Source organism: Leptonychotes weddellii, chromosome 5, assembly GCF_054177405.1.
Source record: "Leptonychotes weddellii isolate Sample4059 chromosome 5, ASM5417740v2, whole genome shotgun sequence".
NCBI classification, from domain to species: domain Eukaryota; kingdom Metazoa; phylum Chordata; class Mammalia; order Carnivora; family Phocidae; genus Leptonychotes; species Leptonychotes weddellii.
In genome coordinates, this window is record NC_138373.1 from 74,786,246 (window position 1) to 74,803,352 (window position 17,107).

Sequence of the window (17,107 nt, forward strand, 5' to 3'; positions counted from 1 at the left end):
TATCCATTCTTAATTTTAAAAAGTATTTAGAAAGATAGAAATAAAGAGGGAACATCTAGGGCAAAGTTCTAGAGTAAGTATGATAACTCTGAAAAAGAACTATAATGAATATACTGTTTACACAAAGGATGGTTTTTAAGTATGAAATTGACATAAAAATACATAGCGAGGTTAATGAAACAGATTAGAGAGTACAAAATGTACCCACATATATATGGAGTGGAGATTTCAAGAAGGATGCAAAGTCAGTTAGTGGAGGAAGTAAAATCTTTTCAACAAATGTTATGGATGAGCACTGGGTGTTGTATGTAAGTGATGAATCACTAAATTCTACACCTGAAACTAATACTGCACTGTATGTTAACTAACTGGAATTAAAATGAAAACTTGAAAAAGAAAAAAAAATGAAATTGTTTTGGAAACAATTCAGTATCAAATAATATTAATATTTATATACCTTATAGTATATAAAGATTCTAATGCTAAAAATTGCTCATACATAAATGTAAACTATAAAATTTCAAGGATATATATAAAACACATTACCTAAAGTGGGCCAGAGATTTCTTAAAAAGAATACCAAAAGCATGATCCATAAAAGAAGAATTGATGAATCAGGACAATTTCTACTCTTTGAAGAGAAAAGGAAGATAAATCATAGACTTCAGAGAAAATATTTACAAATCATACATCTCATAAAAGACTTGCTGCCAGGATACTTAATGAATTCTCAAAATACAATAACAAAAATTAAAAATATAACCAAAATATTTCAGTAGTTAACTTCATCAAAAAACATATATGGATGGCAAATAAGTACAGGAAAATATGCTCAACACTATTAGTCTTAGGAACATTCAAATTAAAAGCACTACAAATCAGACTTCCTGTTCTGGAAAGATAGAGAAGATAAACTTTTTGCTATCCTTTCTACCAAATACAGCTAAAAGCCCTGGACAGTATTTACGAGACAACACAAGAAGATTCAGACAGGTGATGAGAAAGCTGACAGACTTGGCACTCCAGACCTAAGGAATGACATGGCTGTGAGTGCCTTGGTATTTCTCTTTACCTCACATATACCAGATTGGTGACAGAGAGGCTGGCAACCCCAGGCCCCAATGGGGACAGACAAAAGTCCCCAAGATGTTTTTTCTCTCCAGTGAAAATGATGAGAAAAAGTCCTGTTAGGAAACAGAAAATTTTTAGACACTAAGTGCATTATCCCTATCAAAAACCATTGACTATTATCCAACAAAAATATCACTCAGGAATGCAGGAGAAATCAAGACATTCTGTGATAAAGGAAAACTATGAAAATTATGAAACCCACTTTGAAAGAACTGCTAAAGGGAACTATCTAAACAGAAAGTAAAAGATAAAAGAAGGAATCTTGGATCATCAGGAAGAAAGAGAACAAAAGAAAGAATAAAACTATCATTAGGTCTAATGGAATTTGTTTCACCTCTTGTGTTGTCTAAATTGTTTGATAGTTGAAGCAAAATTATCAGTTGAAGCCAAATTTTAACATCCATGTGATTCTCAATGTAAAGAGAGAAATATTTAGGAAAATTATAAGTAGGACACAGTGAAGGAAGATAAGGCTCTATATTTTACTTAAAGTGCTGTGGTTGTGATAGACTGTAGACTGATATATGTGTATATGATTATCTATATAAAGATATCTAATATCTATATTATTTATATAAAGCAGATTAGAGCACATATGACATATATATATGTTTATATATATAAAGTTATTTATAAAGAAAAGATCTACTTTGGTATAAATTATACTCCATCAATTAGGTGATGATGTAGAAAAGTGTAACCTTTAATTTTATCTGAAAGCATCACAAACAGAGCATCACAAAAAATAAATTCCCAAGGGGTCATAAATTCTATTTAAGAGTTAAAAAATAAAGAAATAAGAAAAATAGATAAATCCTGGAGAGTAACATAGGAAATTATATTCATGTACTTTGACTAACTTCTGAAAAAGTCCAAAGCAATCACCAAAATGATGAATTGGACTAGAGTAACATTAATAAATTTTCTTATTAAAAGACTCCAATTTCAGAGTAAAAATGCAAGTCACAGAGTCAAAAATCTATTTGCATCTTATAAACTCAGAAAAGAGCTCATATCCAAAATATGACAAGGACTGGAAACATTTGAAATCTTACCATGTCCTCTTTATCTACGTAGAGCCGGTTAGAGTTGTTAGAAGCACAGGACGTCAAACTCTCATTCCATGATTTTCTTTCAGTGTTAATGTTAATAGCAATTGTTGGAGTATGTAAACCACTCTTTTGGACAATGGCCATAGTGATAAACTAAAGAAAGATTATGAGATATCATCCAAAAGTACCTTGAATATTAACAAATTCAAATAAATTTACATACTCACATATGTATACACATATGTGTGCATAACATATCCATGTACACTCACAGGATGGTACAAATAGAACAAAATATGCTTACACACACTCATCAGAGAATGGTCAGCCTATCATTCCCTAATTTATGTGTTCATATAAAGCAAACACACAAGAATATCCATCTCTACATGTCCTGAGAGTCACTGAACAAAACCACTATTTTAGAATAGTAAAATGATTTATCTCTTATCATGTTATAGCAGGAGGCAATTTGAGGCAATTGGTAATAATGGATATGGGGATTTAAATGAGTATTTCTTCAGATTGTTACATTAGAAGTAGCACTCTCCTATAATCATTATTTCTGAAAGTTTATTACATGATTTTCTAATTTATTTTCCCCAGAAGAATCTATTATCATCTTTTCCTAGCCTAAGAGAGAGATAAAATAGAAACTATACTAATATCAAATTTTAAAAATTATGTACCTTTTGGGATCCTTGTTTCCAGGGACGTTTGGTTCTGCTCTCTGTTTAATTTTTAATAGAAAAATTAAAACAATCTTCATACAAACTTAATATTAAACTAAATAAATCATAATGATTTGAGTTTCTTAGTTTGAAATTTGGTGTCTTTAGAATGAAAAATTCTGTAATAAAATTGATTTTACCAGTAAGTAATGAAGTAATGAATGTGTGGGGGAAAATGTTTCAAAAGCTTAAAGAATCAAACCTCACCACTTCTTACAGTATTTGGTTTACACAATCTCAAGAATTAACTTGTGTATTTCTCAATAAGGTCTCTGCTATAACTTCTCTTTGAGTCATGAAATCTGAACATATTTGTAATACTCTCTACATTATTGTTATTTCTAATGTGGCAAATTTAAAATAACCATTCCAAAGTTAGAGCAAAAGAGATAATACAATTCCATAATGTTATGCAATATTTCGAGGCACTGATCATTAAAGTGAAAAATTCCCTTGTAGTCATTCAAACACTTACTTACAGGGAATAACAGTTATTGTGACCACACTGGACATCAAGACAAGGCAGATGATTCCCAGGATCCCACCAATGAGCTTCCCTGGACATGAATAAATAGTAGGAAGAGAAATGAAAATGCTGAGAAAGGATGGGCAGAAATAATTCTTTAAGAAATTTACATACAAGAGAACCAAGGATGCTCAGAGAGTCACATATAAAAATTTGGAACCCAAACCCCTATCTACCATTGTAATCTTCTCTCATTACATTTGGAGTAAATATATTACCCCATGAGATGGTAAAGACGAATTACAACAATGCCTGAACAGTTAGTCCTCAGATTTCAATTACAATACCGTACTTCTACTCCACTCTCTATATCATCACAAATAAAAAATATGGGAGATCATTCCCTACTCATTCCCTACACCCCCGCACCCCAACTAAACATCATAATACAGCTTATACTGTGTGTGTATTAAATGTTTTACCTTTACAGTGAGAGTTTTTGTCCTTCCCTTGAAGATCCTGAGAAGCATTTTGAAGATTTAATTCTGCATAGGTTATTTCCTGTTCAGTTACTGAAATGGAACTTTTAGTGCCCTTAGCTTTCATTTGATGTCTTTTTGAGCCCTTAATATGATTGAGTTCTGCATAGGTAACTCCTTGGTTATTCATCTCTGCAGCTGTGTAGTATCAGACACAGTGCTGAATGGAACTGTACTGAAGGACTTGATGAATAGAATATGCAATAACAAGATTGCTAGGACAGTCACACTGGGTGGAGTGTGTGGTGAGTGATAGTATTCATTTGCTGTTGAACATGTAAAATCTGGTACTAGTTTCCTTAGAGCTTTAAAGAAGTGTTTCATGATAGAATAAGTTGTTTTAAAATAATACATTATATGTTAAAAAAAAAAAGATAGTAGGAAGGGAAAAATGAAGGGGGGAAATCGGAGGGGGAGATGAACCAGAGTATGGACTTTGAGAAAAAAACTGAGCGTTCTGGGGCGGGAGGGCGATGGGTTAGCCTGGTGATGGGTATTAAAGAGGGCACATACTGAATGGAGCACGGGGTGTTATATACAAATCATGGAACACTACATCAAAAACTGATGATGTAATGTATGGTGATTAACATAACATAATAAAATAAAATTTAAAAAAATCTTTAAAACTAAAAAAATTAAAAAAAGAATAAGTTGTTTTACAATGATATTCTATGTTTGACACAATAGTTATTGGTTGGAAAAAGGTAAAGCAATAAATTTGTGAACAAGAAAGGGATTAGTGAATAATATTGTCCTTATTAATGTGAGGTCAGATTCCACAGAAACATGTCAACACTATTAGAATAACTGGCTTAAAATTAAAATGCTGCATTAGAAAAAAATGTTGCACCTACTTTTTTGACAATTTTTAAATCCATATTGGTTAAAAATTGAGTGCTCTAAGATTGGGGTATACTAGTTTTAGCACAAGTAGGAATTTCCTCTAGTAATTGACTTTTATTTAGGACTTACATTTCTTTACTAAAAGGTAATGCATTGCTATCAAGTCAATTTTTATTTTGAATAATTGTAGAGTTCTGAGAAATCGTTAAATTTCAAAAGAAAGATTTTATATATTGAAAAATGTCACATGACACAATAAACTTATTGGAAACCTGAACAACATTGAAAACAAAGACCAAAATATATTTTTTAAAAGTACTTATATAACACCATAAATTGACAATTGATTTAATGATAAAGATATGAAATCATAAAATGATAAATAAAAGTGTAGATCATTTATGGAAGAACACTGTTGGTACAAACCACAGAAAGATCTATGAATGTCAAAGACAGTGAGGGTAGCTTTAGTTGTATAAAGAATTCCAATAAATCAAATCAATGTAATTTCATAATTCAGTCAATGAGCTCTGCAGTCAGTGAAATCTGGAATTACTCCTGGCTCTCAAACTTACAAAGTATGACCTTTAACAAGTTACCTCCTGTCTAGCTATCTAGTTTTTACTGATCTAAAATGGGAATTAAATATGTAAAATACAATGCAGGTAAAACACTTAATACTCCATCTGGCTTTTCTAAGCTCTCAATAATATTTAAGTTATTTTAATTATTTTTAACACAATAGCCACTTTTTCATTACTGATTTATATCCTTTAGACCATGTAACATCATTCATTGACAGGAGTGTCTTTCAGTATTGAATATCTTTTTTTGTCAAGCTTTGTTTTGAATGTTTATAATTAAGTTTAAATTAGGATTTTCCAGAAGGTAACTCATCTTGCTTTTTATGAAAAATCAAACTGTTTTAATTTATCAAAGCAAATGTAGACCATTTGACCCTTATGATTTGATAGATTCATGTTAAGAATCTATTTTTAAAGCCTCAGCTAAATATCAAATAATATAGGTAACTATAACTGATGACAAATCCAAATTAACTGTTCCTTCTCATGATGCTTATAGGATTTCACTTAAAATTATATTGATTTGCAAACACAATTATGCCTGTGTATATATACTTAATTACTTCTCCACAGGCAAGAATTTGGATATTTTAAGAAGTTCTCCAATATATTTCAAATTCATTTTTGTTTGTCACTCTGAATTGTTGGAATAAAGATACCAATGTTCTCTGTGATTTGATGTGTATTTGTTGTGCTTCAGGGGCATCCCATCCAGCATTTGTATCTCCCACTAAATGAGGTGACTAGTAGAGAGAGAGCAGAGTAGTGACACATACCTTCTGTTGGCCAGAGAGTCAGGCATCTTCCAGTGGGAGACCAGGTTACTCTTGTAAACAGACAATATCTGTGGTCCTCACAGACTGCTGACCCTGTGAGGGCTCAGAGTGAGGCAATAGTGGAAAAAGTAGATTTCTCATCGGTGTGTCACTTAAAATTTGAACAGAAAATTCTTACACTTGGGCTATTTTGAAGACGCTTTATCTCATCACACACCTCCAGAATGTCCGAGACTTTCAGCTGGTAGTGTGTCATTTAGTTTGTCCCTTGGCAAGTGCCTCTGAGAAATGTTTATGTTCCACAAGGTATTGGGGTCAGAGACTTGACCACCTGGGCTGTTAACTTACTTCCATCTGAATCACAAACACTGGAGAACTTGGGCCTTGTGAGAAATGTCTTAGATGTTTAAGTTCTCCTGTTAGACAGGGTTTCTACATCCTGGCATCACATGCTTGTCTTTCTTGCACCTTTGCTATGTCATACCTATTATATTGCAAATATTTTAAAATCATCATCCCATTAACAGGTATTTAATGATATTTGACACTAATTCTGAAGACTTACTACATTTTCGTCCTATTGTAATTGCCACAAAGACAACAATTTCCAAACTTATCTTCTCAATTTTTCTACCTACATTTTTAATAGACCTGCATTTTATTTTTATTATTATTTAAATAAGTTATTTAGGTTTCTTTTGAAAAAAAATGTCTGTGGAAAGGATAAAACACTGAAATTTATTGAAACATAGCACCATCCTAGAGATTTGAATATTAAGTTATTATTCATATCGTTCATTGATTCATCCTCCAATGATAACTAAGTGTCTGCATTTTAATATAAATAATTGTTGTAAATGAAAAAAAATAGGTCTAACTATATGGTGGGAAAATGAATTCAATGCTTAAAAATTTCACTTAATTCAAAAAATTGAGGTGGGCTGAGAAGGTACTTTTAAAACACAATTAAATATCATGTGAACATCACATAATTTTTGAAGATATTTGCAAATATGTTTCTATTGCTCTGTAGTTCTGTTGTTTTGGTTTTGTTTTGCAAAATTGGTTGACAATATTATTTTTATTTTTATGTATTTATTTCTAATGATGTGTAGTTGACATACAATATTACATTACTTTCAGGTGTAGACACAGTGATTCAACATTTTATATACATTATATGATCATCATTATAAAACTCATTACCATCTATCACCATATAAAATTAATACAATGTTATTGTATTGTATGTTCCCTATGCTGTAATTTGCATCCCTGTGACTTATTTTATAACTGAAATCTTGTACTACTTACTTCCTTTTACCTATTTTAGCCATCCCTCCATGCCCCTGCCCTATGGCAATCACAACTTTGCTCTCTCTGTATATGACTCTGTTTCACTTTTTTTGTTTTTGTTTTAAATTGTGCATTGGTAGTTAAAACATATGGCATTAACTTCATCTGACTAATTTCATTTAGCATAAAATCCTCTAGTTTCAATTGTGTCAAAAATGACACACATTTTTTTGTTTTTATTGCTGAGTAATATTCCACTGTTTATATATACTGCTTCTATTTATTCATTCACCTAGAGATGGACTCATGGGTTGCTTCCATATCCTGACTATTATAAGTAATGCTGAAATAAACCTAGGGTGCACTCATCTCAAGTTAATGTTGTCATTTGTCTTTAGATCCCCTGAAATGGATATTCTGGATGCTACGGTATTTCCATTTTTAACTTTTTGAGGAACCTATATCCTGTTATCCATCATGACTACACCAATTTAAATTCCCACCAGCAGTGCACAATGTTCCCTTTGCTGCACATCCTCACCGGTATTTGTTATTTCTTATATTTTTAGTTCTGAGAGCGTTTTACAGCTCATTGTGGTTTTGATTTTCATTTTTGTGACAAGTGTGATGTTGAGCATCTTTTCATGTGTTGGTTGGTCATCTGTATGTCTTCTTTCAAAGAAATCTATTCAGGATCTTGGCCCATTTTTTAATCCGTTTATGTTTTTTTGGTGTTGAGATGTAGGAATTCTTTATATATTTTGGATATTAACCTCTTGTCAGATATATCATTTGCAAATATCTTCCATTCAGTAGGCTGCCTTTTTGTTTTGTTGATGGTTTCCTTGGCTGAGCAAAAGCTTTGTAGTTTGATGTACTATTTATTTTTCATTTTGTTGCTCTTCACTAAGGAAACAGACCCAAAAGAATAAAGTTAAGGCCTATCTCCAAGAGTTTATTGCCTATGCTTCCTTTAGGAGTTTTACATTTCTGGTTTTACACCTACATCTTTAATTCATTTTAGGTTTATTTTTGTTTAGGTGTAAAAAGGAGGTCCAGTTTTATTCTTTAGCACATAGTTTCCCAGTTTTTATTTATTTATTTATTTATTTATTTATTTATTTATTTATTTATTTATTAAAAGATTTTATTTATTTATTTGACAGAGAGAGACACAGAGAGAGAGGGAACACAAGCAGGGGGAGCAGGAGAGGGAGAAGCAGGCTTCCCGCCAAGCAGGGAGCCTGATGTGGGGCTCCGTCCCAGGACCCTGGGATCAAGACTGCAGTGAAGACAGATGCTTAATGACTGAGCCACCCATGCGCCCAGTTTTCCAGTTTTTAAACACCACTTACTGAAGACTCTCTGTTCCCCATTGTCTATACTTGCCTTCCTTGTCATATATTAGTTGATCGTATAAACAGAGGTTTGTTTCTGGGCATTATTTTCCATTCCTTTCATCTCTGTGTCTATTGTTGTGCCATACTGCTTTGATTGCTAGAGCTTTATAGTATAGTTTGAAGTGTAAGTGCATGTTACTTCCAGTTTTATTCTTCTTTCTAATGATTGCTTTGGACATTCAGAGTTTTTCATAGTTCCACACAAACTTTAAGATAATTTATTCCAGTTCTGAGAAAAATGCTACTGGTGTTTTCTTAGGGATTACATTGAATTTCTATATTGTTTTTCAAAATATGGGTATTTTCATGATATTAATTCTTCCGATCCATAAGCATTTATTTATTTGTGCATTTTCAAATTTCTTTTATCAATGACTTATAGTTTTCAGAGTATAAGACTTTTACCTCCTTGGTTAAATTTATTCCTATGGAATTTATTCTTATAAATGGAATTAGAAAGGGGATTGTTTTCTTAATTTCTATTTCTCCTAGTTTTTTAGTGTATAGAAATGCAAAATATTTCTGCATATTAATTTTGTACCCTACAACTTATCTGATTTCATTTATTAGTTTTAATAGTTTTTTTGGGGGGGGTAGAGTCTCTAGGTTAATTATCTAGAGAATCATGTCATCTGAAAATAGTGACAGTTTTGGAATTTCCTTATCAATTTGGATGTCTTTTATTTCTTTTTCTTTTCAGATTACTGTGGTTAGGACCTCCAGTATTGTTTTGAATAAAAATGATGAGTGGACATCCTTGTATTGATCCTGATCTTAAAGGAAAAGATTTTAGCTTTTCACTGTTGAGAATGATGTTAGTTGTGGGCTTGTAATATATGGCCTTTACTATGTGAGGTATAGTCCCTGTCTACATACTTTTTTGGGAGTTTTTATCATAAATGGATGTTGAATTTTATCAGTGCTTTTTCTGCATCTATTGAGATTGCCATATGATTTTGATCTTTCTCAGTTAAGTGGTGTGTCAAGTTGATTGATTTGCAGATATTGAACCATCCTTGCATACATGGAATAAATTCTTCTTGATCATGGTGTATGATCCTTTTATTGTGTTGTGGACTTCAGTTTGCTAAAACTTTAGTGAAGATTTTTGCATGTTCATCAGGAATTTTGGCCTATAATAATTGTGTGTGTGTGTACGTGTGTGTTGCATCCTTGTTTTTTTGTTTTGTTTTGTTTTGTTTTTTAATATCACGGTAATGCTGTCCACACAGCATAAAGTTGGAAGCTTTCCTTTGTCTTCATTTTGGGACAAATCTGAAAAGAAGAGGTATTGTCTCTTATTTAAAAATTTGTTAGAATACACCTGTGAAGTTATCAGGTCCTGGATATATGTTTGTTGGGAGTGTTTTGACTACTGATTCAATTTCTTTACTATTAATTAGTCTGTTTAGATTTTCTGTTTATTCCTGATTGAATCTTAAAAAATTTGTATATTTGTAGGAATTGGTCCATTTCTTCTAGATTGTCCAGTTTGTTGGCATATAATTGGTCACAGTAAGTGTCTTATGCTGTTCTGTATTTCTGAGGTGTATGTTGTAACTTCTCTTCATTTCTGAATGTATTTACTTAGGTCCTCACTCTTTTCTTCCTGATAATTCTGCTTAAAGTCTTATCAATTTTGATACATGTCTTTCTCTTTTGACCAGGTAATTGAGATACATCATAACCTACACAGGTAAATTCATAAATTCTCAACTAGGATAACAAGAATGGTCAACAAATAAAGAATCCAAAGACATGGATTCTACTCCTGTCTTTACTACTTAATATCTTCTTTCAGCATGAGGACAATTGCTAAAATTTGATGATCCTCAATTAATTCCTCTGGAAAGTACATGTAACCATTCAGTTATTCCTTCATTTCTCTAGAAATCTTTATCAAGAATCTTTTCTGTGCCACATTATACAAATTCTATTTACAGCAATGAGCTAAGGTAAAGATTAAATAATATATGTTATTTTTAAACTCTAAAGTTTCAAGTAAGTGTAAAATTGTTTTATTATAAATTAAATCTAACTTTAAAATTCTAATGTATTGTATGTCCGAGTCTCTAAAGACAAATGGGAACAAAGGGTCCATTCACAGGGGACTGTTCAGCTATACTGAAGTGAAGTCCCACAGTGGACTACTCAAATTTCTGAAAGGATGAGAAAGTACATGCTCATATGGAAAGACACACTGCTGGTGCACCTGGGTGGCTCAGATGGTTAAGCATCTGCCTTCAGCTCAGGTCGTGATTTCCATGTCCTGGGATTGAGCCCCACATTTGGGCTCCCTGCTCAGTGGGGAATCTGCTTCTCCCTCTTCTTCTGCCTCTCCCCCTGCTCATGCTCTCTTTCTCTCAAATAAATAAATAAAACCTTAAAAAAATCAGGAAAGGATACATGCACACACATATGTATGTATGCACACAAGGACATACAAAGTGTATATGTGTGTTTCTATATGTATAAATGCATGTGGTTTCTGGTGGGGAGAGGGTTAGTGGGAAAAGAAAAAGCTTTCTCCTCCTCCTTTTCTTCTCCATTCTTTCTCTTCTCCTTCTACTTCTACTCATTCTTGTCCTCCCTTTCCTCTCCGTCTTCTATCTCTTCCAATCACATTTGGATGGTTTACTATACACTGTTAAGTTTGCAAAATGATGGTCTTTGCTCAATGATGGGATCATGAGATAATTTAATATATTGTTTTCATTTTCTATAATTGTTTATATTAAATATATCATCTGTGTTCTTAAAAAAAAAGTCTTATCAATTTTATATATTTTTTCAAGGAGGCCACTCTTCATTTCATTGATTTTTTCTGTTGTTTTTCAATCTCAATTTCATTTATTTCCACTCATGTAGATTTTGAAACATTGTGATTTCCTTTTCATTTTTCTCCAGGGATTGTTGATTTTCTTTTTTTTTTTTAATTTAAATTCAATTACCAACATATACTACATTATTATTTTCAAGTGTAGATTTCAGCTTTCATCAGTTGCATAAAACACCCAGTGCTCATCACATCACATGCCCTCCTTAATGCCCATCACCCAGTATCCCATCTCCCTACCACCTCCTCTCCAACAACCCTCAGTTTTTTTCCTATAGTTAAGAGTCTCTCATGGTTTGTCTCCCTCTCTGATTTCTTCCCATTCAGTTTTTCTTCCCTTCCTCTATGATCCTCTGTGCTGTTTCTTATATTCCACATATGAGTGAAATTGTATGATGATTGTCTTTCTCTGATTGACTTACTTCACTCAGCAAAATACTCTCTAGTTCTATCCACATTGATATAAATGTTAAGTATTCATCCTTTTTGAAGGCTAATATTTCATTGTATTTATATACAGCATCTTCTTTATCCATTCATCTGCTGATGGACATCTGGACTCTTTCCACAGTTTTGCTATTATGGACATTCCTGCTGTTTATAAATTTTGGGGTGCCAGTGTCCCTTGGGATCACTACATTTGTATCTTTGGGGTAAATACTTAGTAGTACAATTGCTGGGTCATAGGGTAGCTCTATTTTTAACTTCTTGAAGAACCTCTGTACTGTTTTCCCAATTGGTCGTGGTGAATAATCCTTTTAATGTACTGTTGGATCCTATTGGCTAGTATCTTGATGAGAATTTTTGCATCCATGTTCATTAGGGATATTTATGGTCTATAATTCTCCATTTTGTTTGGGTCTTTGTCTGGTTTTGGGATCAAGGTAATGCTGGTCTCATAGAACAAGTTTGGAAGTTTTCTTTCCATTTCTATTTTTTGAAACAGCTTCAGAAGAATAAGTATTAATTTTTCTTTAAATGTTTCATAGAATATAAAGATGCTGTCACAATTTTACATACTGCCATACTTTTTAGAAAATAAAATTGTTAGACAATTAAAAAATAAATACAAATTAAAAATATGAAAGCAAAAAATTAGGTGGAATTAAATCCAAATAAAGAAGATTCTGGTGAGTGTTGTTGATAATGGGGGAGGCCATCATGTGTGTGGACTGGGGCAATAGCAGAAATCTCTGTACCTTTCTCTTAATTTTGTTGTGAACTTAAAATTGCTTTAGAAAATAACATCTTAAAAATATTCTGAGAAAGCAATTGTATGGCTTTTGGAGAAATGAGAGATATGTTTTTTAGATGGTGAGATACCATTATACCAAAATTAAGTAACTAATGGCTGGTGCTTGCACACATATGGTCTTAATTCTAAGCAGGAGTCATGAGAAAATACTTTTGGGTCAAAGTTGAAATATGGACAATTCTTGTCACTCTCTGAAGACACTAATGATCTGAAATACAGAGAATTACATCTCATTAATTTAATAATATATACCATAATATTTTGATGAATAAATAATTTATTTTGACAAATAGTTATATATCAAAATAGAAATATTTCCCATGTCGTTGTTCTTTGAAAACACTGCAACATTTGTGTTTATCTAATTGTTCACATATTAATGCTTTTCCTTGTAAGAGTAATTCTTTATTTTAAGTCATAAAATATAAAAATTTAAGTCATAAAAAAGTTTCTTAAGAAACTTACACTTTGGAGAAGAAAGTTGAGCCTTTTGGCTGCACAGGTGAATTATTACTGATTCTCTGGAAGACTCTAATCCATGAGAAATTAGTGAAGAAGTTCAACAAATACTATGAGAAACAGATTTTATTAGAATTCAAATAGAAGCTCTTATACCCATTTGAATTTTGTAGTAACGATAAAGTTAATTCTTTCTTACTTTATAGTATCTGTGTATATCTATATATGTTGTATCACACTGGACACAGTATAAAAGTATCTCACTAGGACTAAGTAAGAGGAGAAACTGACAAAGATAGCAATTTTGGGTTTCTGATAAGTGACAAAAGGTTAAAAGTATTTTGTGAAATATGTACATTTGAAAAAATCCTAGATATTCAAGGAAGAAGAAGCAGCATATTTGTCCTCTTTTTGCTTAGCACTACTCCCGTGTCTCCCCACCTGCCCACCCTACCTCAGTGATCAAGAAGATTTCTAGTTTTTACAATTTGGAGAAGTTGCAAAAAGCCATGGTGCTGGTGCCACAGGGCAGACTTGATTAGAAGTTGGGAAGGGGGCAAAATAGCCCATTGATTTTTCAGCTCAAAGTGCTAATTTTGCTCTGTCATGATGAGGAAAACTCATACTTTTACTAGTCAGAGCTTGTGGTCTTTGTGTCAAGTGCTCTGACTTCCATAAATATAATGGGAAGATAATGTAAGGGAAGTACAACATAAGAGTTGACATGAACTCTCTACACACTCTCAGCTAATGGAAAAAAAATATGTGTACAGGGAGAGACCAAGATGAACCCAGTAGAAAGTAAAAGTTGAAGGAGACTTGAGAACTGTTAGTAAAGTTATGAGCACTCCCCTCCCACATTCACATACACACACACACACACACACATGCACTCACATCACATGGCAGAGGGTGGTAGCCCTACTGACTAGCAGTATTCGAAAAAAAAAAATTAGTGGTTGACATCAAAGCTATAAAATCACAAGGATCATACCCAGGAGGAAAAGCAAAAAAATAAAAATAAACAACAAAAATTTAGAAAAACTGAACAAAAATATCATGAGGCAAACAAAGGGGCAGAGCAAGATGGTGGAGGTGTAGGAGACCTGGATTTCATCTGGTCCCAGGAATTCAGCTGGATAGGGATCAAACCATTCTGAACACCTATGAACTCAACAGGAGATCAAAGAAAAGGATAGCAACAACTCTCTGAACAGAAAAGCAACCACTTTCTGGAAGGTAGGAGGTGCAGAGAAGTGAACCCAAGGTGTTATTCAGGAAGATAGACGGTGGGGGAGAGGGCCTCTGTTGGCCACTTCTGGCAAGTGATAGAGCCATGGAGCACAAAATCAGAACTTTTAGAAGGCTGCTCCGCTGAGGGACTTAGTCACTCCAGTGGCTAAGCGGGGGCATGGAACCCTCATGGGACAGTGTGGTCTCAGGACCCTTGGGGTCACAGAAAGACCAGGGGTGCCTGAGTGTGGCAGAGCTCCCAGGTATTGGAGTGGGGAAGCCAGCTGCAGAAACAGAGCTGAGGAGTGGGCTCTCAGCTCGGGTTTGCCATAGACCGTGATCCATGGCACAGTCAAGCCACTGCTCTTCCAGCAGGGACCCAACAAGCAGCAGATCCGGGGAGACTCCCATTCCTGCCCCAGGAAGAGCAGTGCGCAAGCACACCACAGGGATCTGCTGGGTTTGGAGACTCCAGACAGGGTCGGGTGCCAGAGATAGAAACACTCAGTCACAGGCTGGGTGAGCGTGGAGTGTGCCCAGAGACCGGGGAGACAGGAGTGATTGATGCTTTTCTCTGGGGGCTCACTGAGGAGTGGGGCCCTGAGTTCTCAGCAACTCTGGGGCGGAGACTGGGAGGCCTTCATTTTCACTCTCGTCCTCCAAAACTGTACAGAAATCTTGCAGGGAACAAAAGCTATGGAGAGAAAACCCGAGTAGATTACTTAGCCCTGCCCCCAGCAAGGGCAGGGCAATTCTGCCTCCGGCAAAGACATTTGAGAATCACGGCAACAGGCCCCTCCCCCAGAAAATCAGCAAGAACAACCAGCCAACACCAAGTTTACAGTCAATGAGAATGGCAGAACTCCAGCACTAGGGGAATACAGCACATAGAATTCATGGCTTTTTCCCCATGATTCTTTAGTCTTTCAAAGTTAATTTTTTTATTTCTTTTTTAGTTTTTCTTTTTTTTTTAATTTTTCTTTTTCCCTTTTTCAACCAACATCTTATCAATCCCTTTTTTAAAAATTTTTTTTCATTTTTAAAGTCATATTCTGTCCCTTCAGAGCAGTTAACCTTATTTTTGGTATATATATATATAAGTTGTTCCCTCTTTAAAATTTTGAGATAGTTTCTCCTAACAGACCAAAATATACCCTAAATCTCTAGTGTATGGCTTTGTTCTAGTCTCCTGCCTGATCAAATTCTCTCCCTTTTTTTTTTAATTCCTCTATTTTCTTTTTTCAACCAACTTCTTATCTTATCAATTCCTTTTATAAAATCTTTTCTAATTTTCATATTTATAATCATATTCCATCCCTTCATCGTATTTAGCCTTATTTTTGTACATATATAAGTTATCCTTTCTTTTAAAATTTTGGGAGGCACTTTCTTCTAACAGACCAAAAGACGCCCAAAAACTAGTGTGTGGCATTGATCTATGCACCAGCCTGATCATATTTGATCATATTCTGTTTTTTTTAAATCTTTTTCTTTCTTTCTTTCTTTCTTTTTTTTTTTCTTTCTTTCCCTTTCTTTTCCCCGGTTTCAGGTCTCTTCTGATTTGCTTAGTGTATATTTTTCTGGGGTCGTTGCTACCCTGTTAGCATTTTGTTCTCTCATTCATCTATTCTCCTCTGGACAAAATGACAAGAGGGAATAAATCACCTCAAAAAAAAGAACAAAGGCAGTACTGACTGCCAGGGACCTAATCAATACGGACATTAATAAGATGTCAGAACTAGAGTTCAGAATGATGATTTTAAAGATACTAGCTGAGCTTAAAAAAAGCATGGAAGATATTGGAGAAACCTTTCTGGAGAAATAAAAGAACTAAAATCTAACCAAGTTGAAATCAAAAAGGCTATTAATGAGGTGCAATCAAAACTGGAGGCTCTAACTGCTGGATAAATGATGCAGAAGAGAGAATTAGTGATCTAGAAGACCAAATGATGGAAAATAAAGAAGCTGAGAAAAAAAGAGATAAACAACTACTGGATCACGAGGGCAGAATTTGAGAGATAATTGATACCATAAGACAAAAAATACTAGAATAATTGGGATCCCAGAAGAAGAAGAAAGAGGAGAGGGGCAGAAGGTATATTGGAGCAAATTATAGCAGAGAACCTCCCTAATCTGGGGAAGGAAACAGGCATCAACATCCAGGAGGCACAGAGAACCCCTCTGAAAATCAATGAAAATAGGTCAACACCCTGATATCTAATAATAAAACTTACGAGTCTCAGAGACAAAGAGAAAATCCTTAAAGCAGCTCAGGAGAAGAGATCTGTAACCTACAATGGTAGAAACATTAGATTGGCAATAGACCTATCCACAGAGACCCGGCAGGCCAGAGAGGACTGGCATGATATATTCAGAGCACTAAAGGAGAAAAATATGCAGCCAAGAATACTATATCCAGCTAGGCTGTCATGGAAAATAGAAGGAGAGATAAAAAGCTTCCAGGACAAACAAAAACTAAAGGAATTTGCAAACACGAAACCAG

At 34.0% G+C, this 17,107-nt stretch overlaps 1 protein-coding gene across 1 annotated transcript; it reads right to left on the minus strand.

Moving 5' to 3' along the window:
• Positions 1 to 1,805: 1,805 nt before the first annotated feature.
• Positions 1,806 to 4,049, minus strand: LOC102748237 (NKG2-A/NKG2-B type II integral membrane protein-like). Its single transcript, XM_031026791.1, is given in 7 exon segments — positions 1,806 to 1,844; positions 2,187 to 2,279; positions 2,281 to 2,336; positions 2,873 to 2,913; positions 3,390 to 3,476; positions 3,523 to 3,535; positions 3,863 to 4,049. Coding segments are annotated over 7 exon segments (516 nt in total).
• Between the last annotated feature and the right edge of the window lie 13,058 nt (positions 4,050 to 17,107).